The sequence below is a fragment of the Balaenoptera borealis genome, assembly GCF_965194805.1.
Source record: "Balaenoptera borealis genome assembly, chromosome: 14".
Taxonomy (NCBI): domain Eukaryota; kingdom Metazoa; phylum Chordata; class Mammalia; order Artiodactyla; family Balaenopteridae; genus Balaenoptera; species Balaenoptera borealis.
The window spans coordinates 23,596,759-23,620,662 of NC_138875.1; the positions used below are offsets into that span (position 1 = coordinate 23,596,759).

At 46.6% G+C, this 23,904-nt stretch overlaps 1 protein-coding gene across 5 annotated transcripts in view; it reads left to right on the forward strand.

The window, feature by feature from the left end:
* The window catches only part of MYO5B (myosin VB), a 360,038-nt gene that overhangs the window by 83,776 nt on the left and 252,358 nt on the right, over positions 1–23,904 (forward strand). For 4 of the 5 annotated variants that reach the window (XM_082355408.1, XM_082355411.1, XM_082355409.1 and 1 more), the window contains exon 1: positions 16,540–16,623. The exons of the other annotated variant lie outside the window; for it this stretch is intronic. In XM_082355408.1, the coding sequence (XP_082211534.1) occupies positions 16,555–16,623 (69 nt within the window). In that variant the 5' untranslated portion in view covers positions 16,540–16,554. Of the gene's footprint in view, positions 1–16,539; positions 16,624–23,904 lie in introns of those variants that run through there. 5 annotated transcript variants of the gene reach the window in all.

Here is a 23,904-nt window from a genome sequence, read left to right on the forward strand (position 1 = left end):
ATCCTGTATGGGACTCTCTGTGCTTCCTGGACTTGATTGTCTGTTTCCTTTCCCATGTTAGGGAAGTTTTCAGCTATAACCTCTTCAGATATTTTCTCAGACCCTTTCTTTTTCTCTTCTCCTTCTGGGACCCCTATAATTCGAATGTTGGTGCGTTTAATGTTGTCCCAGAGATCTCTGAGACTGGCCTCAATTCTTTTCATTCTTTTTTCTTTATTCTGCTCTGTGGTAGTTATTTCCAGTATTTTATCTTCCAGGTCACTTACCCGTTCTTCTGACTCAGTTATTCTGCTATTGATTCCTTCTAGAGAGTTTTTAATTTCAATTATTGTGTTGTTCATCATTGTTTGTTTGCTCTTTAGTTCTTCTAGGTCCTTGTTAAACATTTCTTGTATTTTCTCCATTCTTTTTCCAAGATTTTCGATATCTTTACTATGATTACTCTGAATTCTTTTTTAGGTCGACTGCCTATTTCCTCTTTATTTGTTTGGTTTGGTGGGTTTTTTCCTTGCTCCTTCATCTGCTGCATATTTCTTTATCTTCTCGTTTTGCCTAACTTACTGTGTTTGGGGTCTCCTTTTCACAGGCTGCAAGTTCGTAGTTCCCGTTGTTTTGGGTGTCTGCCCCCAGTGGGTGAGGTTGGTTCAGTGGCTTGTGTAGGCTTCCTGGTGGAGGGGACTGGTGCCTGTGTTCTGGTGGGTGGGGCTGGATCTTGTCTTTCTGGTGGGCAGGGGCACGTCCAGTGGTGTGTTTTGGGGTGTCTGTGAACTTAATATGACTTTAGGCAGCCTCTCTGCTAATGGGTGGGGTTGTGTTCCTGCCTTGCTAGTTGTTTGGCATAGGGTGTACAGCACTGGAGCTTGCTGGCCATTGGGTGGAGCTGGGTCTTAGCATTGAGACGGAGGTCTCTGGGAGGGCGCTCACCGATTGATATTACGTGGTGCCGGGAGGTCTCTGGTGGTCCAGTGTCCTGAACTTGGCTCTCCCACCTCAGAGGCTCAGGCCTGACACCGGGCCGGGATACTAAGACCCTATCAGCCACATGGCTCAGAAGAAAAGGGAGAAAAAATGAAAGAAAATAAATAATAAATTTAAAAAATGAATAAAATAATATTATTAAAATAAATTTTAAAAGTATTAAAATAAACAAATTTAAATAGTAATAATAATATTAAAGAAAAGAAGAGAGCAACCAAACCAATAAACAAGTCCAGCAATGATAACAAGTGCTAAAAATTATACTAAGATAAACGTAAAAATCAGAAACAAGTTAGCTGCAGACAGAAAACCCCAAGTCTACAGTTGCTACCAAAGTCCACTGCCTCAGTTTTGGGATGATTCGTTGTCTATTTAGGTATTCCACAGGTGCAGCGTTCATCGAGTTGATTTTGGGGATTTAATCCGCTGCTCCTGAGGCTGCTGGGAGAAATTTCCCTTTCTCTTCTTTGTTCGCACAGCTCCTGGGGTTCAGCTTTGGATTTGTCACCGCCTCTGCGTGTAGGTTGCCCTCAGGCATCTGTTCCCCACCGAGACAGGAGGGGGTTAAAGCAGCGGCTGACAACGGGGCTCTTGCTCATTCATGCCGGTTGGGGATACGGTAGTTATAGTTGGAATGCAGGGCGACCCTGCGGCGGCAGAGGCCAGCGTGACGTTGCAACAGCCTGAGGTGCGCCATGTGTTCCCCTGGGGAAGTTGTCCCTGGGGAAGTTGTCCCTGGGGAAGTTGTCCCTGGATCACGGGACCCTGGCAGTGGCGGGCTGCACAGTCTCCCGGGAGGGGAGGTGTGGATAGTGACCTGTGCTTGCACACAGGCTTCTTGGTGGCGGCAGCAGCAGCCTTAGCATTTCATGCCCGTCTCTGGTGTCCGTGCTGATAGCCGCGGCTCGCGCCCGTCTCTGGAGCTTGCTTAGACGGTGCTCTGCCTTCTGTGGGCACACGGGGAAGGAATCCTCTCTCCTCATGCACCCCGAAACAGTGGTCTCTTGCCTCTTAGGCAGTTCCAGACTTTTTCCTGGACTCCCTCCCGGCTAGCTGTGGCGCACTAGCCCCTTCAGGCTGTGTTCACGCAGCCAACCCCAGTCCTCTCCCTGGCATCCGACCTCTGAAGCCCGAGTCTCAGCTCCCAGCCCCTGCCTGCCCCGGCGGGGGAGCAGACAAGCCTCTCGGGCTGGTGAGTGCTGGTCGGCACCGATCCTCTGTGCAGGAATCTCTCTGCTTTGTCCTCTGCACCCCTGTTGCTGCGCTCTCCTCTGTGGCTCCAAAGCTTCCCCCCACCCAACCCCCTGTCTCTGCCAGTGAAGGGGCTTCCTAGTGTGTGGAAACCTTTCCTCCTTCACAGCTCTCTCCCAGAGGTGCAGGTCCCATCCCTATTCTTTTGTCTGTTTTTTCTTTTTTCTTTTGCCCTACCCAGGCACGTGGGGAGTTTCTTGCCTTTTGGGAAGTCTGAGGTCTTCTGCCAGTGTTCAGTACATGTTCTGTAGGAGTTGTTCCACGTGTAGATGTATTTCTGATGTATTTGTGGGGAGGAAGGTGATCTCCACGTCTTACTGCTCTGCCATCTTGAAGGTCCCCCTCAGCTACTCTTGTGAAGGTGGACCAACCTCAAGGTATCAGCTAGTAGGTGGACTCGCCCGAAAGCAGAGGCAGCCCCTTACCCTGGCACAAAGCATCCTCCAACCCCCAGCCAAGCAGGGATTATCTCTGTCTCACATGTGAAGAAATGAAGGCTCACATGTGAAGTGACCTGCTTACGGCCAGGCAGCCTACTTAGAGGAGGGCCTGGGCTGGATCCGGGAGCAGAGCACACTGGGTGAAAAGGGTGGGGCAGGTGGAACAATGCTCCACTTTCCAGGAGTGCTTCCTTAGGACGTGACCCATTGGGACCTCATGAGGATTCTGTGGGTCCCAGCAACAGACTCATGTTGCCCCGAGAAGTGAGGGGTCTCTTTCCTGCCCCCCGTCTTCTTCCGTTTCGTCTTTTAGTGAGTCTGGGAAGGGTTTCAGGAAACAGACTCCAGAAACCTAGAAAAGCTCTTGCTTCTTGATGGAGTTAAGATTGTTTCCGGGTAGGAAGCTGTGTGATCTTTGGGGCATGGACTGTGTATGAGGCCTGCCTCAAGCAGACCCAGCCTTCAAGCCTCCAGAAGAATGCTGACTGTGAAGGTCGGGAAGCTGACCAGTTTCGGACGTCCTGCTCTGTCTCCAGAAGGAAAGTAAACTGCAAAGCAATGCTCGATGAGCCTTTGTTCCTTCTCTCCATCATCAAAGTAGAAGTGAATAGCTTAAATATTTAAGAAATTTAGCAAATGTATACACATGCACAGTATTGTTTGTGGAGTACACAGTGGTGTTTCTCATTTATACCTTTTTGAAGGCCCTGTGTGCTAGAAGCTAGATATTTTAAGAATTATGTTTTTGGCGAACCCAACATTCATCTTCAGAGCTATGAGAAGGGTCTAGTCAACTAGCTCATTAAAAATATTTCTACCTATTAGAAGGCATCCAAAGCAAAGTAAAGATTTTTGCTTTCATTGGCAAGATCCTGTCTAGCTAATCCTATTTTCTTTTAGAATTTTATAAGAAGCCCTGGGAGAAGTAATTGAAAAAGATCAGAAGTGGAGCTCAGTGATGGGCCTGACTTAAGCAGGCTGATTGATATTGGTGGGTTTTTTTCCCTTTAATACCCCCTCCCTTAGGGGGGAAAGGAAGATGTGTATAAATGTTTTATCTGGAGATCAAGAGGACTCATTCTTGCTGCTCGCTGACTCTGGGCCTTGGGGCAAGCCACTGCATCTCTGGGTCTTTCTCATCTTTAGAGTGAAGAGATTGTCCTTTCCGCCTGAGTTTCTCTGTGACCCTGTCACGGGAACTGGGCGGACCATTGAGCAGAAAACTTCTGTAGCCCATGAGATTACTGTATCTGCAGCGACAGCAATCTGTGAATCCACATATAAAACGTTTAGGGAGATGGAATGCAGCTGTTGGTGTAATGAGTAAGGAGAAAATAGAATTTGTTGAGGATTAAAAAAACTTAAAGCTGAACGATGTGAAAGCCCATAGGGTAATTGCTACTTGGCTGTATGTTCACAACTGGCATAAGTACGGCCCAAGGGCCTCTTGTATGTTGGAGAACAGCGCTCCTCAAAGTGGTCCCCTCAGCAGAATCACCATCACCCGTGAGCTTCGTAGAATCCAGCTTCCTGGGCCCACCTCAGACCTGTTGAACCAGTAAGTAGAGGGGATCCCGGAATCTGTTTCAACAAGCCTTCCAGGTGATTTTTTGTGCTAAAGTGAGAGAAACACAGCATTTGAGGAGCACTTAGGGGTCACATATACTTGTAGGGGTCATGCATACTTATAGATGAAGAAACAAGCCCAGGAAGGTCAGTGGCTTCCCAGGAAGGTCCATAGCTGACTCAAGCTTTGTCAGGGAGTTAACAGATGAGCTGCAGCCCAGGCCATTCCTCTTCCTAGTATGGTCTGTGACCAGCAACCTCAGTGGCACCTGGGAGTTCGTTAGAAATGCACATGCATGGGTCCCAGGCCAGATCTATGGACCAGAATCTCTGGGGGTTAGTGTGTTTTATCAAGCCCTCCAGGAGACTCTGAAATCCTGGCACTCGTCTAGGCTCTCAGCTCTTAGTAGTTGAGCGCTCGTCACCAGAGAGACACTTGAAGTTGCTAAGGGCTGTGATGACCCTGTCTTGAGGCTGTGTTATTGGGATTCAGATGGAAACATGTGGTCCTACCTACATATTTGTTTTTCTGTAGCAGCAGCCTAGGATCTGCTGGTCTCAGGGTGACCACCTGTCCTGTTTTGCCTGAGACGGAGGGGATTTCCCCAGACACGCTGAACTGGGAAAGTCCCAGACAAACTGGGACAACTGGGCATCCTAGCTGGTCTCAGGGTTTAGGGAAAAAAAGTTGGTTGTGTCCTACGGAGTTGGAATCATTTGACAAACATTTTCTTGATTGCATTGAGCGTAGGAGGCTGAGGTGGTAATAAAAAGGCCATTTTCATTAAGCCTGTGGTAACGTATTGCAGTCATTGCTGAAGTCCATTATCCTTTTCTTTCTTTCGTCTCCACATGGAACCTGGCAGTGCAGGAGCACAGTTGTGGGGAGGAGATGGGACGGCCCAGCACTCGTTTTTTGCTCCTTTTGTACAGTAAGTGGTTATCACATGGCGTGCCACGTGGTAGGGATATTATATAAGCCAGGGAGGGGCCTATTCTGTGGGTTCAAGTCCAAGGCAGGGAGGGGTCTGAAAGAGGAAGGGATGTTCTTAGTAACAAAATCATTTCATTCGTCAGCTGAAGCTGGGAAGCTCTTGGGCATTTGCCAAGTGTAGCTTTTGTTTGTCTCCTGCTCTGCTGGGAATGCCGGGGCCTACGGACAGAGCAAAATGGCCCTATTTTCTTCATGCACTTACATTTTTCTGGGCTTTTCAGAACGTTTAAGAAGCAAGCAGGTATTCTAATTCTCCCATTTTATAGATTATAAGGTTTTGGTTCTAGAGAGGAAGAAAACCAGACTCCCAAGGAGAAAGGGGGTGATGGTATACTGTGTAGAGTTATATAGTCCAAAGTTTTCAGATTTTATAACTGATGTCCCTAGAGCTGTTTCTTGTACTGGGCTCAGGGATCATGGAAGCTTGCTCCTGATCCATGAGTGGGGCTGGAAGTGCCGTCCCAGGCCTTTGGAGACTGGCTTTATGCAAAGGTGTTTTTGGTTTTTTTTAAAATTTATTTATTTTTGGCTGCATTGGGTCTTTTTTGCTGTGCGTGAGCTTTCTGTAGTTGCAGCGAGCGGGGGCTACTCTTCCTTGCGGTGCGCGGGCTTCTCATCGCGGTGGCTTCTCTTGTTTTGGAGCTTGGGCTCTAGGTGCACGGGCTTCAGTAGTTATGGCACACGGGCTCAGTAGTTGTGCCACGCGGGCTCTAGAGTGCAGGCTCAGTAGTTATGGTGCACGGGCTTAGTTGCTCCACAGCATGTGGGATCTTCCCAGACCAGGGCTCGAACGCATGTCCCCTGCATTGGCAGGCGGATTCTTAACTACTGTGCCACCAGGGAGAAGGCTGTTATGGGGACATATCTCTCCACGTGTTACTGGGGGATTGCTAGTGAAAGAAAAGTAGCCCCATCTTTCGTGGAGTGATACCAATTGTTGTATGTCCTGTAGCTGAGAACTTTGGTCTCTTAGGACCACAGGAATGTGATATGATTATTCTTAGGATTCTGTCCTAGACTTCCAATTTTTGTTAATTAAATTTGTTTGACCCATTCTGAATCATCTAGGAAAACATTATCACACTTATTAGAAATCCCTATATTTTAATTCAGTGTCTAAGTCCTGGAGACATGGGGAAGCTGGGCAGGGTCTGGGTGGGACATGGAAGGAGTAATGATGTTGCATTATTTCTTCCTTTTGTCATCTCTGATTAGTTGTAGCTGGAAACATTCCAAGCCTGTTTTTTTTTTTTCCAGAGTAGACGGGGATCAGCTAATAGTTATCTTTAAAAAGGAAACAACGCCCCTAAAACATTACACGTTGACTCACCCTTGTATACCCATGCAGAATCCTCACCAGAAAATCTATTCACTGCTCCTAAAAATCCCCCAACATGTTACAGGAACAGATATCTGATAATGGTGATTTAAATATTGGAGTAGGTTATTTAGTAGTTCTAGAATGTTCTGTAAGATTTTGAAGCCAGACTGATGACTAGGCTTCAGCGGTAAACTGTCAGGTCTGTGAGGACAGGGACAATGTTTTTCTGCTGTGGTCTTTCTAGAGCCTGGCACAGGGCATGGCCATGGTAGGTACTCAATACATACTTGATAAAATGGGAATAGACGTTCTCTTTGAAAGAAAGAGGTGACATAACTGTCAGCCTCCCTTACGTAAGGCTAGTTGAGTCTAGCCTTAAGACTCAATTCCACAGACATCTTTTGAAGATTAGCCAAGGGCCCGCTCCTGTCTGAGCATTGTGAGGATTGAGGGGGAAAGGCCTGAGGGGGAGAGGGTAGACTGCAATGAGCAGTCTAGGCTGTCACCCCACCTCAGGGTCAGTGGAGAGCTGTTGTCACTCGTAGGACAGGTATGGTGGAGCAGAGGACAGAGGTGCTGGTGTGGAGTCAGGTGTAAATGACAGGTAAGTGCTCACTGAGGTGTAGCGCCTGCAAATCATGGAGTCCGAAGGGGTCCTGACAGTGACATCGCCTTTGTTCCCCTTCTGTACTGGTGAGGAAACTGAGGCTCAGAGCAGGAAAGCGACTTGTACGAGATCAAACAACCTGTTAGTGGTAGAGTCCAGAGTAGAACCTGGGTCTTCTGGCTTTTAGTCCTTTTTTCCCCCCCATATCTGTGATTTTCAAATGCCCTGTGGAGCAACGAGGAGCCTCCTGGGTGAGGAAAGGGGGCAGGCAGGTAAACCATGTAGATCTTCTCCGAAGGAAGGTTCTATTGATATTTATCCGTAGATCTCTGAAAGCACTGCATGGGCTTCACTGAGGAGGTGGCCACATGCTCCAGCTGTTGAAGTAGTGCCGACACTGCTGGTCGCCCTGGCACCTCCCAGCCTTGATTATCATCACATTTTTGCTCCCAGATGTGGTGACACTGATCCCTCAAGAAGGATGAGCTCTTATTCCTGCTTTGGTCCTTCAGCTCTTTGCCAAGTTCCCTCTAGGGCAGTGTGAGTGGAGGCTTCTGAAGGAGTCAGCTGACACTTGAACATGCTTGTCCAGCTTGGACAAATGTCTGAATTGGGAGTGGGTTATGTAACTTTATTACATAAACCTGATTCTCCCCCAGGCCTCAGTTACCCCTTAATTAGAAGCCAGCTGCCCTCAGAAACCTGGCTGCCCCTCTGGGCTCTTTGAGTATTGTTTGGGTACCTGTCACATGATGAGCCTTCCTAAGTGGTATCTTGGTGACCTGGACGAGTTAGTGCAACTTTGGAAGGTGCCTGAGAAGTATTAGGCAAGTCAGCGTTGCTGTGACGTTCAAGCATGTGATTTTTCTGGTGATTCATTTTTATCATTATTTTCCAAAAACATCAGTATGATAGTTTGGAAATTTAATACATGGTCCTTCACTAGGGATAGTTTGAGAAGGTCTAAATCATCTAGAGTCTTACCTTGAATTTAGTAATCATAGTAGTTAACACACATAAAGCATATGCTCAGTTAGGCTTTATGGTAATTGCTTTAAACGTTTTTTAATCCTTGTGATCACCCTGTGAGGGCGGTACTCCAGGAGACGAGTATCCCTGGCTCACAAATGCAGAATCTGGGCCTTGGGGGCCCATAGCCCACCCAGAATCAAACGGGTGGGAAAGGGCAGTGCGAGGCCTTGACATCAGGTCTGCTCCCTTCAGAGCGTGGCCTGCGCTGAGCCCCTGAGCTGGGCTGGGCTTGGGAGGGGGCTCGCGTGCTGGTCCACAGGTTTGTTCCCAGGGCTGAGCTGTGGCCCTGCACTGCCCTGGACTTCATGGTGGAGGAAGGTCTGCATCTCCCACTCTTCTTTTGCCTTCCTCCTGCCTCGCTGGTTTGTGCTCATGGAACAAGTGGCAATGACTGTTTCTTGGACTGAATGACAGCAATTGCCACTCATTCTTACTGAACATGTCTTTTTTTTTTTTTTTTGGTCTTAATGTAGTGCCTTCTGCTGAGGTTTTCGGGAAGACAGACCCCCCCCCCCCATAGAAATGGATTCTGTAGGTGTGGGTGCCCATCTATAAGAGATGGCAGTTGGCACTTTTGCCTTCCTCTTTTCTGATGCCAGCTGTCCCTTCCCCTCTGTCAGTATGTGGGACAGCAGGCCTGCTTGGGGAGAGTGATCGGAGAGTGGGCAAAAGCCTCGTAGGAGTCCAGTAGCTGAAGGCTTGGCCCTCTGTGAGACATGGGCTTCCTTTCTCTTTCTTTCTTTGGGCAGCTGTGACTTGACTTCTGTGCATTCTCCAAATTTTTGTAGCATAAATTCAGTATTAGAATAACATGCTTTAAAAACCCAAATTCTACCACCTTTTCCTTATACCTGTGCCTCAGTTTATTCATCTGTAAAATGGTGATAATTGCCACTGCTTGCTTCATAGGACCAAATGAAGTAACAACCTCAACCTGGTGTGCTGGGTGCTTTAAAGAGAGGAGGCAAAGACCACGAAATCAAGCTCAGGTGGCAGATAGATTTTAATGCTATAAATGGGGCTGTGAGATGGAAGTTTAATCTTTTGCAATCTGATCTCATTTGTTCAGTCTCAGGACTTAGCTTGGGAAATCGATAAAATGAGTTAATTGTGTGTTCTCTTTTTTCCTTTGGTGTAGCAGCTCTTAAGGCTTTGGACAAAAGCTAAACTGCCATGTACTTAAAGAAAAATAGCATTTGAGATGCCTGGGAGATAAGAACAGCAGCCTGAGTTGCTCTCAGCCAGGATGATAATGAAAGCCAGGCAGGAGAGTGGGGAAGAGGGGCATTTAGAAGGCGCTCCCCGATGAAGTCTGCCGTGATAAACCCCTGCACTGACTTCAGTCTTCATGGGCCCCGCAGCACCTATCTCTGGGTAGTCGATGCATTTTTGGACATTCTTTAATGTACAGAAGCAAGTTGCAATTTCCTATCTGAACCTGATAATTATGAGGCCACACTTGATGTTCAGACATAAAGAAAAGGAAATAGCAGCTCTCTGGCTTGAATAATTAAACCATATCAGAGCAGCAAGTGTTCCATAGCCCCGTGATGAGCTTTTTCTCTGAAGTTCATTTGTCCCTAATCTTTAGCACAAATGTAAAATGTAGTTGTCTGCCTCCAAATCATGGTGAGCCTTGCAGTAAAGTTGGCAAAATTTGTTACAGCAGCAGCAGGGAGGCATCAGTGACTCTTGGGAGAGATCAGGCTTCTGGTTTTATGTCAAAGCAGTGCTTGAAATGGCTTTAGAATGGTAAGCTTCCTGAGGGCAGGGGCTTTTGTCTGTTTTGTTCACTGTTCTATGCCCAGTACTTAGAACAATGCTGACCACAGAGGTTGTGAGCAGATATTTTTTGGAGAGAGTGGATGGGAACTTTAGAAAGTGCCTCCTTACATTCAGCAGTGTTGGTAGTGGGGGCAGGGGGCTAGAGGCACAGCTGAAACAATCTCTTCGGGAAACAACTATTAAATCCTGGTGATGGGAAAGGGCTCTAATGTACATTATTCATAAGCATCCACTCAGCTTCCATGTAACCTTAATTAAATGAAATGATTTGAAAGTGTAATGTTGGCAGTAATATGCTTGGGTGTTTGAGATTGGGTAATTGCGTTGCATTAATAAATGTCTTACTGAAATAAACGACCCAGTTTGTTTTAATACAACATTGTTGTAGCGAAAGTAGAAAGCCACTGGGTTGGGTGTTACACTGTTGCAAATTGGTTCATTTTCATAAGTGTCTTGACAATGGGGATTTTTTTTTTTTTTTAAACCTCAAATAGCTGCATATTTTGGACCTTAATATTCGATTTTTTAAGGAAGTAGCTTTTTAAAAAAATTTTTTTAAATTTATTTATTTATTTAGTTTTGGCTATGTTGGGTCTTCGTTTCTGTGCGAGGGCTTTCTCTAGTTGCGGCAAGCGGGGGCCACTCCTCATCGCGGTGCGCGGGCCTCTCACCACCGTGGCCTCTCTTGTTGCGGGGCACAGGCTCCAGACGCGCAGGCTCAGTAGCCGTGGCTCAGGGGCCTAATCGCTATGCGGCACGCGGGATCCTCCCAGACCAGGGCCCGAACCTGTGTCCCCTGCATTGGCAGGCAGACTCTCAACCACTGCACCACCAGGGAAGCCCAACAATGTGGATTTGATTATTGTCATTAGTCATTGTTATTTGTTATCTTGGATCAAACAGTTGAGCTTCTGCCTGCCAGTTTAGAAACATCCAGTTCATTGGGGAGTTTCTCTCTCTGATGGAAGTGTGTATACGGGGTATTTGGGACTGGAAGGGCCTGATGTCTGCTTGGGGCAGACAGAAAAGGGTTTTCACAGGGAATAACTATGTCAAGTATCACACACAGTGGGTGGTCAAAGGGAGACACTGCTGCCGGTGCTCAGCTGGTTAAGGTGCCATATGGTGTCTCCAAGCCTAGGTGCGTGGGTGTCCCCTACTGTGTGTCTGCCAGTGGAGTCCAGTTTGGTGGGTACAGGTGGATGGGTGGCTCAGTAAGAGTCCTATCTTTGCCTCTTGGTGAGACATCTCAGTGTTGATGCTATACTTACTCTGATGGGTCAGTACCGTCATTGTCGTGTACAAAGGACTCCGTGTTTATCCTATAGCAGTGTTTCTCAGTGAGGCTCTCGGAGCACCCGTAATAGAGTCACTTAGGTTGTGTGAAATGTGGACTCATAGACCCATCCCAGATCCTCTGGAGAAGCACTTTGGTCCTCTTTATTTTGCTTTCCTCCATGGAAAAGACTTGGTGGGCTTTTGGGCCTTGCTTCCTCATTTCCATCTTGTCTCCTCTCTGTTGTCACTTCCTTGGAAAGTCCGTCTCTGACTACTCTGTCTGAAATAGCACTCTCGGTTCCCCCATTTGGGTTGTTTCCAAGCCCCTTACCATGCTTTACTTCTCTCTGTAGCAGCTATCTGTGTATCTGATTTTGTCTCTCTCGTCTACTAGAATGTGAGTTCTCTGAGTGCAGGGATCCTGTCTTTTCCTCCTCTCATACCCCAATGCCTAGAGCCTGCCTGGCAAATAGTAGGTTCTCCATAAATGCATCACATGAAGGTCTCCAGATGACTCTTGTGTATGCTCAAGTTGCCTTATAGGAAGAGGGGGGATGAGTTGGTAAGAGGTAGTTCTTCAGTAGGTTAAAGAAATGGTGCAAAAGGCTAGAAACTCAAGTCCTAATGTTAATAAGCTTGCAGTTTTACCTTAATGAGATAACTTTACCAGTGTGAACCGCAGAGAATTTAAGGACCTTAATAACTACTGGTGGTAATTGCAAAACTTTCTGCAAACATATGGCAATAGATGTAACAATAATGGCCATTATAGTTCTTAGTTATGACTGACCCCTTAAGGAAGATAGGGTTTTAGCAGATTCCTGGTTCTTTTTTTTTTTTTTTAATAAATTTATTTATTTATTTATTTTATTTTTGGCTGTGTTGGGTCTTCGTTTCTGTGCGAGGGCTTTCTCTAGTTGCGGCAAGCGGGGGCCACTCTTCATCGCGGTGTGTGGGCCTCTCACTGTCGCGGCCTCTCTTGTTGCGGAGCATGGGCTCCAGACGCGCAGGGTCAGTAGTTGTGGCTCACGGGCCTAGTTGCTCCGTGGCATGTGGGATCTTCCCAGACCAGGGCTCGAACCCATGTCCCCTGCATTGGCAGGCGGATTCTCAACCACTGCACCACCAGGAAAGCCCAGATTCCTGGTTCTTTTGAGTTCTGTCTCAACTAATTTAACCCAGAGAACATGAATTTGAGGGAAAGATGCAGCCTGTCTTGAGAACTCACACCAGAGCTTGCAAAGAGGACACAACCCAGAAGGATCTGTTCTCCTGTCTACTAATTTAAATTATAGTCTTGAAGTCAGGTGCATCTCTGTTTCTGTGACTAATCAGTGCCCTTTGCAGGGTAGGGACTTGGTGGTTTTATGAATAGAATTTGCTTCTGTAAAATAATTAGTTTTAATTCTTTTATTTGACAACTCGAGCAAGAAACTCTACTGATTGTAAATGATGGTAGTGATGCCTTTAGCGCTGGCCTCACTGCGTACCTTTGAGTTGGTAGTGGTTAAACTGAGGTGCCAACAATATTGTGACTAGAAGGCACGGCCTCGGTTCCCACGCTAGTAATCTTGGAGCTGATCTAATCTGAGTATTATTTCTTTCTTCTTTTTGCCATTTCCTTACATAATAGGATCTCCACCAAAGAATGAAAATCTTAACAGAACTGGTCCAGAGGCAATATGTGACATAATCCTGAAAAGAAATCTCCGTATTGTAGAAACCTCATTATTGTGAGCATTTATTTAAAAGTAGCTCTCGTATCTGCTGCTGTTCTGTTAGTAGTGCACTATGATTGTAGGATCTTCTTCTGATGTATTTGTGTAGAGTAAGGCATTCTCTAGTCTGAATCCAGAGGTGTTTGGCTTTGTGTTTTCTCCCTTTACCATATTTTAAACTGTATATATATGTGTGTGTGTGTGTGTGTGTGTGTGTGTGTATATATATATATATATATATATATATATATATATATAATTTTGTTGTTGTCGACATTTTCAAGGTCTTCCAGGTGGTTAATATCGCTAATAAACCCATCCTCACCAATCTGTGCTACAAACATCTTTGGAAATTCTTTACTAATGGAGTAAAAGTTTGGTTCCTTCACTTCCATCTTCAGTAGATGCTGTAAGGGGTCTGCATTTACAGAGGGACTGGCTGCTTTGAGAGACACGTGTTTAGGGATTTAAAAAAAAGAGCCCATTTGACTGACTGTGGAGCTCTCAGAGGCAAGGGTGGATTCAGAGCGTTGCTTTGGAGTCCTGCAGATCCAGGGTCAAATCCTGGCTCTGGTAATTTTTAGTATGCTTGGCAGGGTGCTTAATCTTGCCAATTAATTACCCCACTTTCTTATGTAAACTGAGAGTAAATGCTATTTTATTCATTCAAATACCAACTGCCGGGGATACCTAGAGCAAATGGTGGGCGATGGCTCCAGCCCGCATGGCACTTACATCAAGGTGAGGCAGACAAACAGGATAAAGTATTTAGTTCCTAGACACTAAGTGCTGGGGTGAGGTGGGGGTGGGGAATGAAGCGGAGAAGAGAAACATGCGGCGGGGAGAGAGGAGTGATGGTGCGATTTGAGGCTGTGCTGAGAAGTTCCCCTTTGGGCGAAGACTTGAAGCAGGTGAGGGAGCAAGCAGTGTGGATATCTGGAAGAAGAACATTCCAGACAGAGTAACAGCAAGAGCCCAGGCCTGAGGTGCAGTGGGCCTGGGAGTTTTGAGGAACAGCAAGGAAGCCTGTGTCTGGAGCTGAGTTGGGAGAGTAGGATATGAGCTCAGAGAGGGGGCACAGGCCGGATCGTGTGGGGTTTTGGAGGCCATTGCACGGCTTTGGACTCGTACTCCGAGATGAGGAACGAGTGGAAGATTTTGAGCAGGACAGTGACACTATCTGTCCTCATTTTCACATGACTTCAGGGTTCTTTTGAGAATTTGCATTTGTGTATGAAGGGCGCCTGGCATGCAGTAGGCATCCTGTAAGACGGTTCACTGTAATGCTGCTGTTAGTAGGATAAGGACGAAAGCCTTGCTCTTGTCCACTAAGCCCTGCCACCTTTGAAAAAGTCGCTATCGGTGGACCTGGTGTGGGTAAGGTTGGCAAGCTGCTGATCTGGAGAGCGTGTTGTACAGGACTTAACTCTTCTGGGGGCATTTTTCAAGATTTGTGGCTGCTTCTCTCCCTACTTGGGTGCCCAGCATTCATGGTTCTTCCCTCTGGTCCCGTAACACATTCTGCTTTAATAGGAAGGTATGTGGTCTGTTACTTAGACTCTGGTCTTGACTGTGATTGAGTTGTCATGTGCCTGTGTATTGACTTTAGAAACTTCCTCATCGTGGTTTTTAGAGCAGTGGAAGCTGTGGATGGGAGAGGTAAGGCAGGGTTTCTAGGACCTTAACTAGTGCCAGTGACCAGTTAGCCCTGGCCCATGTAGCTAATCTGAGAGTCATCAGCCCAGTGTCTTTATTCTTCTTGGAGCCTTGGTCAGAGAGAATCAAGTTCTAGCATGTGGGACTCTTCAAAGCCAGGTGCACTGTATTGCTTGAAAGGAAAGAAAAGCGTACCTCTTCTCTTACGGGAATAGCCCAGCTCTGTGCTGGAAGCAACACGTGGAGCCTCATGTTAGACTTGAATAATTCAGAACTGGTTAGGGTGAAGGTTATTTATCAATTTCTGTCTGTATACCTGGTATCATTAGCAGTAGAGTTACTACTTATTCCTATTGATTCAGATTTATTAGCAAATAGCAAGACTTTATTTTTAGGATCCGATTTGTGTGCCACTAAGGAAGCACTGTGGATTGCTGAGGATTTATGTTTGTAGGAGGCCCATCTGCATGATTCCCCATTTCTTGGCTTTTTAGAAACATCCGGCCAGTGAAGCCTGCTTGGAGAAGTGGTCATGTTCCTACCTTGGATACTCAGATATTTTCATTACAGTCATGTTGAAATTGTGTGGAGTCAGTTGATTCAGTATTGATGTTAAAACATAGGAGAGATACCCTTGAATATTTAACATAGATCAACACATTGTGGTATATTCATACAATGGAGCAGCACACAACAGCTAAAACAAACTTGAGCTACACACAGTAACGTGAATGGATCCCACTTTACGCAGAGCCAAAGAAGCAAGACACAAAGCAGTACAAACTCTATGCAGTTCAGCTATAGACAAAGCTCAGCTCTGTCATTCAGAGATTCTTGTGTAAGTGGGAATTATTTGAAAAGAGGTTAGTGGTTCGCCTTTAGAGGGAGGGGCACTAGTGTTCTTGGCTGGGGGTGTAGCTACACAGATACTTCCTAATAGTTATTCTCTACGTGTGTGTATGCTGTGTGAGCTATAGCATACACAATTTTAAAAGTACATGAAAACCTGGAGAGAATGCCGGAATCCCGAGGCTGGTTGCTGGCACTAAAGAGCTGTGTGACCAGAGCCAGTCTCTTAACCTCTTTGTGTTTCAGTTTTGTATCTGTAAGTTGAGGGGGTGGAATTGAATTTGGGGTCTTGTCCAGTTTTAGCTTCGAAACTCTTTCTCAAACCCAACCTTAACTGAAGCTCAAGATGAAAGAAGGTCGTGGCATGATGGGTTGTCTGAGCCCCCAGATGGGTGGTTCTTGGAGCCCTGGGAGTACCCTAGAGTTTGAGGAAACCCTTGACCGGGTGATCTCCAAGATAACCTCCAGCTGTGAAAAGTACACGATTCAGAATCAGGGCAGCCTTGGTTCCCATAATGGGTTAGTTCCCACTGCTGGGCTGTTTAGGGTGGGATGTTCTCCTCCCTTTGAATCCTCCCTCAGTGAAGGCAGCAAAGTGAGGCTTGGTCAGTGAGCATTTCTCCAGGGCTTGCTGAATGAGGTGGGAGAGATGGAGAATTACGAGACCACACCTCACCCACGATAAGCTGAGGAGACAGACTTATCTGACAGCAGACCTTGAGCTCGTACTGTGAACTAGGTCCTGAGGATGCAGCAGTGAATAAGATGCTCTGCCTTCTCAGCCTTGCGTTTAGTGGGGGATGCAGACATGTTGCCTGACAACATGGGGTCATGGGGCCTGTGAAAGGGGCAGTGCGGAGGAGGAGGGATGTATACCTTAGGCTTGGGAATTGGACCGTTTCTCAGGGGAAGTGAAACCCAGGCTGCAATACCTGCAGGTGGGAGTAGCCAGACAATGGGAGGAAGGGGTGGGAGAGCATTCCAGGCAGAGGGAGGGCCTAGGAGAGAAAGAGCATGGTGCAGTCAGGGAAGCGAAACTAGTGTTATTTCCAAGGCGGAAATGGTTAGAGACCTTGTTGATGCCTGAGAAGTCGATCCTGAGAGCCGTGGAGAGGTCTTTGAAGAGTTCTGAGCAACGGAGGGAAATGGTGAGATTTATATTTTGAAACATCACTTTGGCTGCACTAAGGAGGATGGATTGATATGGGGGCCAAGCTAAAGGCCAAGGGTCCACTGCTTAACCCTAGTGAGAAAGGGGCCGCCTGCACAGGGGTATTGGTGGGGGGGACAGAGAAACGGTGAACAGATACAGGAGAATCGGGGATCTTCTTGAATTAACAAGGCAGAGGGGTAGTGAATAGAGTGTCGAGGCTTTTTACCTGGGCTACTGAGAGGATGGCACCCCTCTCTGAGACAGGGAACGGAAGCAAGAGGGGCTTGGGGCTCCAGAGTGGGAGGAGGTGGGCTCACTTTTGAATAGGATGAAGGGAGAGTCTGTAAGAAACAACTGGAGAGGGTGACTAGGGTGGACTACATAAAAATGGGCCAGCTTATGAGAGTCTTTGAGAGTTAGCCTAGAGCTCTGTTGTCCTGCCAGAATCACCAGGAGGAGCTGGCCTGGGAGGGCTGGGGTGGCACTTAAGGAAGTGACTCGGTGGCTTTGTCCTTAATTGATGTGTTTTCTCATGTTTCTGGGATTCTATGTGGCTGGTCCAGAGCTCAAGGTTAAGGAGACATTGCTCTATAGCCACACTGTTTTGGTTGATGGAAAGTAATGGTTTGAGACTCCAGGTTGTAATGACATCCTGGCTCCAACATTCTTTCGATCTTCACAACTGAGAGTCCCTCCAAATCCCACCAGATTCCACCATCCATCCTGGCTGCCGCCCAGCTCTGATATACCCTAGGACCAGCAGCTGTTTTTCTGCTTTTTAGCATGCAGTGCACCTCTCATTTAATGCCCAAGTGCTAGTGACTGGCCTTTGTCTTATTTCATCATCCAGCCTCATCCCGGTCTGAATTCCTACTTTTTTTTCACACCTCAGTCTGTAGAGAAACAGTTCTTTTCCTAAACCTCAGAAGAGGTTTGCTTCCTACTACCAGATATCCCCGTGTACCCCTCTTCTCGAGTCCTCCCGGTGTGTGAGTCCTGGTGGTCCTTAGAATGCTCCGTTCCAGCCTTTCCAGCCGAGTCTCAGCCTGCCCACAGGTGCTGCTTCTCTGGCATTTTGTGGTTCTGGGATTGCCAGTGTTTACTGTGCATTCTGGCAGGGCTCTCGTCCCTCTGCTTCCAGTTAGAAGATTAATAGGGGTAGATGCTGTTTTTGGAGTCCACATCTGTCTGTGCACTCTCTGGATAAAAGAGTTGACCCCCAGGGCCCCGCAGAGGCCTGGCATGCTGATAACATGGCAGCCTGTCACCACGTTGGCTTGATTTTCACCTCTTACCATCTGTGTCATCAAATAGCTCCATCTCCACATTAGGTGTAGGATTCAAAAGCTGTGTGTCACCTGGGTTGCCCTCTTTCCTTTTCTCTTTCCAGATCTTATTTGTCTGATACTTTCACCCTCTGTTCTTACTTCTGCAGGTACTAGGTGCTCAGGTGCTGCTTGGTTTCTGCAATCATGTACTCCTAAGAGTATGCCACTACCATGGAGAGTTTCGAATAGATTTCATAGATCATGGGCCTTTTAGTCTCTTGGAGGTGCTCCTGCTTGATGCTTGTGCTTGTGACTCCAGCGTAAAAGCCTCAGGTGGTGAGAAATCCTTCTATTGGCTCTCCTTGCTGGAGTGTGGTGGCCGCTACTGCCCACCTCTGTTCTTGATCCCTGTTTGCCTGAGTGTGGTCCTCTGAGGAGTGGGGGGAGTGACCTTCAGCCTCTGTTCAGAAGCTGCAAACTACTTGTGTATCCTTAACATTTTTTCCGGTTGTAACCTGGTTTCCATCAGAGTATGCGCCTGTGAGGCCAGGTAAAAAGGTCAAAACTGTAGTGTTATAGAAATAAGTTCGGTGTCAAGGAGTGTGAATTATCATTTTTAAACTTGGGGAAAGGCGGTGAAAGATTTGTGTTTACTTAACTGAAGCTTAAGAGAGCGTGGTCTGTAATTCATTGTTATTAATGATATTACTAGTGAGGTACTTGTTCCATTGTTGTAGGAAACGCAAGAATGCCTTTTTTCCTGATTCCCACCCCATTTGAGCATTTCTCTTCATCCAAAGAAAGATAAAAACCATCACAAAGATGAAAAATTTAATTATAATTTTTCATGGTGCTGACCTAAACTAAGTCAAATTAAAAAAAAAACCCACAACTGGTACTTTTTACTAAGGAGGAGATTCTTACTACATAACATGTAAACCATATTCCAGAATGATGCTTCCTGGTTGCTGTACCCATTTGGAACTCCATGCTCTTGGTGGCAAATTATTAGTGAGGACCCACCAAATTTCAAAGAGCGATCTGGTTATAATGTTAGAAAGAGTTGTTAGGAGTTTGACTGGAATCTTTATAAAGAAAAACCAAAAGGATTGAGATTTAAGGATTTTGAATAAGAGTAAGACTGTGAGATGCTGACAGTAACTTCCAGGGAGGGTTGAGCTAGAGAGTCTTTGTCTCCCCAGCCTCCGTGGTTTGGGTTGATAGAATATCCACACCAAAAACTAGTTAGAGATGGGGGCTTCAGGAATGGCTAGGCAGCGCTCTGTTACGCTCATATTCAGGACTGTTGGTAAATTGTTGAGGTCACGATGTTGCCAAAATGCCAAGATGGCTCTGAGTCTGCAAAGCAGGCCATGTGGTCTGCTAACCGAAGGATGCTTACAGGAAGCCCAAGGTGAACCTGCAGTCCTGAGCACAGGCAGATCAAGGAGGGGTGGGGCAGGAGAGAAAGGAGAGAGGGCAGAGTCTGTTTCAAGAGCGTCATAACTCCACCTGCTGATAACATCCAATCCTTTGGATTAGCTACTCTTCTCCTTTGAGAGAGGAATGAGTTTGGGGTGAAGTAAGACAAAAGACTGCCTCCTCATTGCTCCCTGGAGAGGGCAGAAAAGACTCTTATGGGCTGAAGCAGAAAATGGGGAGAGGAAAGGAAGGCCTTTGAGAAATTCTCGGCTGGCATGGGGCCATGCAGTTCTTTTGCCTTGGTGATTTGGGGAACAGCTCAAACTGTAGTGTGCATGCAAAACACCTGGGGATATTTTAAAATGGAGATTCTCATTCACTGGGTCTGGGTTGGAGATTCTGCATTTTTAAGAAGCTCTCAGGTGTTGCTGCTGCTGCTGGTGTGTGAACCATACTTGGCATAGCCAGCTTCTGATCCATTCCTCTGGGCCATGCTGGACTGGGTTACTGCTATAGCAGCCTTTGCCCTGTATCCAGGTCCCTTACTAATTGCAGACTCTCCCTCTGGCTTAGTATTCCTAATATGCGGCCATCTCTACACCTCTAGCTTCTCAGTGGGTCTATGCAACGCTGGACCATTGGGAAGGTTTGTTACCTGGCTTTTCTTCGTCTGGGTTACATTCCTTCTGCGAATTCTCTCTGAACATTCTGCCTTTCTTTCCCCAAGTTAAAACTGGGGGAGTGGTTTTTTAAGTTACTTTTTTTTTTAGACTGTAGTGTGTGGCAATCAAGATTGCCTTAGGACTTAAAGTGAAGATTACATGCTACAGAGATGATACGGTCAGGGACTCAAGGATGCCTGACTACTGCCTCGTAAGTACCTGTACTCTTCCCTGGGACCCTTTTAAGGAACAATTGCCAAATACTAAACAAAGATCCACTAGATTTTGATTGGCCCCAAGCCCAGTGCCTTCCAAAGCAGAGTTCTGGGTTGGAGCATTGCAGTGTTTTGGGTGGTGGAAATGGCCTCAGCTCGCCTGAGCCACATCCGTATCTAGGGGTCTTACCGTGCTCTGGTGTGTCCCCTGCAAAGCAAAGACAGGAGGGAGAGAGCAGAGAGGGCCTGACGTTGAGGAGCCTTTATCTCCGGTTCAGTTTTGCTGATCCCTGGACCTGGAGGAGAGAAGGTGAAGAGAAGGGAGAAGCGCTGTGTGTCACCTTAGGCCGCCAGTGACCATGTCCTAGTAGTGGTCAGTGTCCTGGATCTAACCAACTGGTGTTATGTGCTTTGCGGGAAGAGTGAGGAATGAGGTGGAGAGGGTGGTAGGCACCTTTCGTACTATGCAGGCCTTTTCCTACTGGGACATAATTTAAGGATAGCTCTGTGTACGGTAGCTGAAGTTTTCTTGTCAGTGGGCATACTGCTGCACGGTAGTTACCGCTTCAAAGTTGCTCAGTGAAGGTGGGATTCCCACGTGTGAAAAGGCATTCTCTCAAGCCCTCACACGAGCAGCAGAACCAGCATCATGCATCACTGCCTTCAGTGTGGCAGCTCAGGAGAAAACAAGATCCCGATTTAGCAGAAGCATATGTCACATAAAACACTTTGCTTTAACTATGACAAAGAGAAACTGTGAATTAGTCAGTTAAGAATTTACTCTAGTGAATATCCAAACACATGCTAATGTGCAAGAGAAAACTTGGCTCCTCCCTTGCTGTCATTGGACCACACCTGCTTGTGGTTTTATGTTCTTCCTTAAGTTCCCAGCTAGGGCTTTGCTAAAACATCTGGGCCGTGAATCTTGGCTCTGAGTTTGGGAGACGACCACTGGGCTATGGGCGGTGAATCCCTGAAGGTGGGCTTAGGACACTGAGGGCCTGTGTGGACTGTGGAGCCCTGGCCCTATGTCCAGTGTCTTCAACCAGCCCAAGGAGCTCATGGCAGGCACATGGGGCCCTGTTGAATATTTGTCAGTATTTAGTTAGCCCTTTTGGTAGAGGATAACATTAATGTGTCCAATGTTGGAGGCCCATTAGCATCAGTGAACCAAGTTGGGTTTGCAGGGGAAAAATAACTGCAAGATATCTTGTATTCCTCAGCTAACCATTCTGCGAATGCACATAGGGGCAGTTGCTGAAAGGATGTGCAGCTGCAACCCACCACTTAAAAGCAGCTCAAAGCTCAGCCAAAAACGTCTGTAGACCTCACCAAACGTCTCCTGGGGGATCAAGATCACCCGTGGTTGAGACCTTCTCACTTAGGGTAAGGTCGTTGTGTTCTGGGATGAACCCTTGGAGGTGAGAATCCCAAGAGTCACCTGCATTTTACTCACCCAAGAGGCAGGGCTGCTGGCTCTGTACCTAAGCCAGGACTTTGGAAGTGGAAGGAAACTCAGACACCTTGTCAAGCTTCTGTTCTCTCGCGTCTCCCTTGGCCTCTACGGTGTGTATCACTGTTGCTGGACAGCCAGTCCTGCAGCAGGGTCTTCACATGCCACTGACCTGTTCTGGAGCCTCTGACAGCCTCTAGTGCGGAGAAGTCTCCCAAATCTGCCTTCCCCGACCTGTCCAAACCCATTTCCCACTAGTGCCTGACATGCATTTTCTGTTTCAGGTAGGTTTTCTTTTTCCTCCCCGTATTTCAATTGTTTTTATTCTGACCATTAGGTACAAAAGATAAGGACATAGGAAATGTCTTAAGTTGGAAATGTGCAACTTCAAACTTCGTTAAGGAACTCCAGATTTAGACATGCTGGAATGTGTATTGCGTCCATGGTTAGAGAAGGTGGATTAAATGCAAACAAAATGGAAAAGTTGTGTTTCAAGCCTAGGCAGTTACTAAGGGTCACTCTGCTCTTAGAGTTGTGCTTGGATCATTCATCTAGAGGTCACTGCTATCTATTCTTCACATTCATTCAGCGGAGGATAAAGGTGTATAATACTGACGGTCAGTTGGGTGCTGAGGGAGGTACCTAGGGGGGCAGATGGCCTCGGCGTCCTCGGGGTTTTTCGTCTTTAGTTGCAGGGCCTGTGTGGGTCGGGTTCCATGTTCTGACCTGCTCCCCTCTGGTGAAGATCTCTTCCCTGAGCCATTCCTCAGTTGACTTTTGTTGGTCCTGAGTTACCCGTGCTGCAGGAGCAGGTAGTTGAGAGTTACTGCACTGATCGTCCAGGAGAGCTTACTACCTTGTCTGCCTTACGTTACCACGGTCTTCATTGGTTTACTCCTGTTTCTAAGTGTTTGGCCCTTTCCTTCTATTTAAATTGCACCACCTCTGGCAGCCTTTTCCAGTTAATCCAGCCCCACCCCGTCGCACTTCCAGTCTGTACCCACACTGTCGGGGACTTAACTGTTTTTCAAAATTGAGTTGTAGTTTATAAGCTGCTTGAAGTGAGGGATGGTTTTTCCCCTTTATCTGTGTTTTCTTTATGATGATAGCTAGCTTGGTACTTGGTACATATTTTAATATTGATTTTGATGGGGTCTTCGGGACATGTGATATGAATGTTATACTTTAATTGGAATCCAGAGAATGTGGCAACTAGGTTTGGAGCCTGTTCTTCAAAGCAACAATTGCCACTTGGCACCTTGGCCCTTAAGCAGTTTGAGCAATAATGAAAGAAACAACTGATTTTAAGCAATGTAGTGTCTCTACAACTCTGAATATTGACTATTAAAGTATACCTCTAGGTAAACACACAAACTGACTTGCTCAATGGAGAATGTTTGCTATAATAAGCAAATTACACTGTGGAGGAAGTGTCCATTAATTTTGCAGGGAATCATTTACTCTGATCTTGACAGGTGGTCTCTTGCCTGGACTTCAGTGGGGCTGGTCAGTCTTGTCCTTTTCTGGCGCACACCTCTAGCCTCTTAGGCAAAAACTGTATGTAGTTTCCCCTTTGTTGAAGATTGAGTATCAGTTTCGAGGCTGCTGACTTTCCTTTGCCAATCCCAGGTTGTACTGTCTTCAGTTTCATGTTTCTTTCACTGCCCCATCTCAGTTTCACTTGAATCTCAGTTTCACCAGGGTCTATGATCTACTGCCCTGGTTTCTTTGTTGGCATTGAGTCCTTTGGCACCTGCAGCTGCTTCATGAGCTGTCAGGGGTTTGCCTCTAGACATTTCAAGGCTTGGGACTTGTGTTGGAGTTTTACTCTCCCTCCCTGACCACTGGCTTGTGTCATTTGATGATGCCTAATTTGGAACCTAAAACGTTTTTCCTGTTATATCTTCAAATCCATCATGCTTATTGCCTGGAAAATAAGCCCTATATTCTGCTGCTATAAAGTGATGAATGATTTTTAACAAATATATCAGAATTTACATGTTACAAGTTCTATTGCCGAGTGAAGTCATTTTAGGACTATTCTAACCACACGGCTATTGCTCAGGAAGTTTTGGAAGTTCTAATTGCGTTCAAGCCATCTTATAATTTACACATGGACCAAACACATTTCATCAGTACAACTAAGTAAGTCTTTATTGAGCACTTCCGATGAGCCAGGTAGTACAGTAGGTCTGAGGCTCAAAAGAATGGTTATGGCTGCTTTTGTGGAGCCTACAGTCTGGTTGACATAAGTGT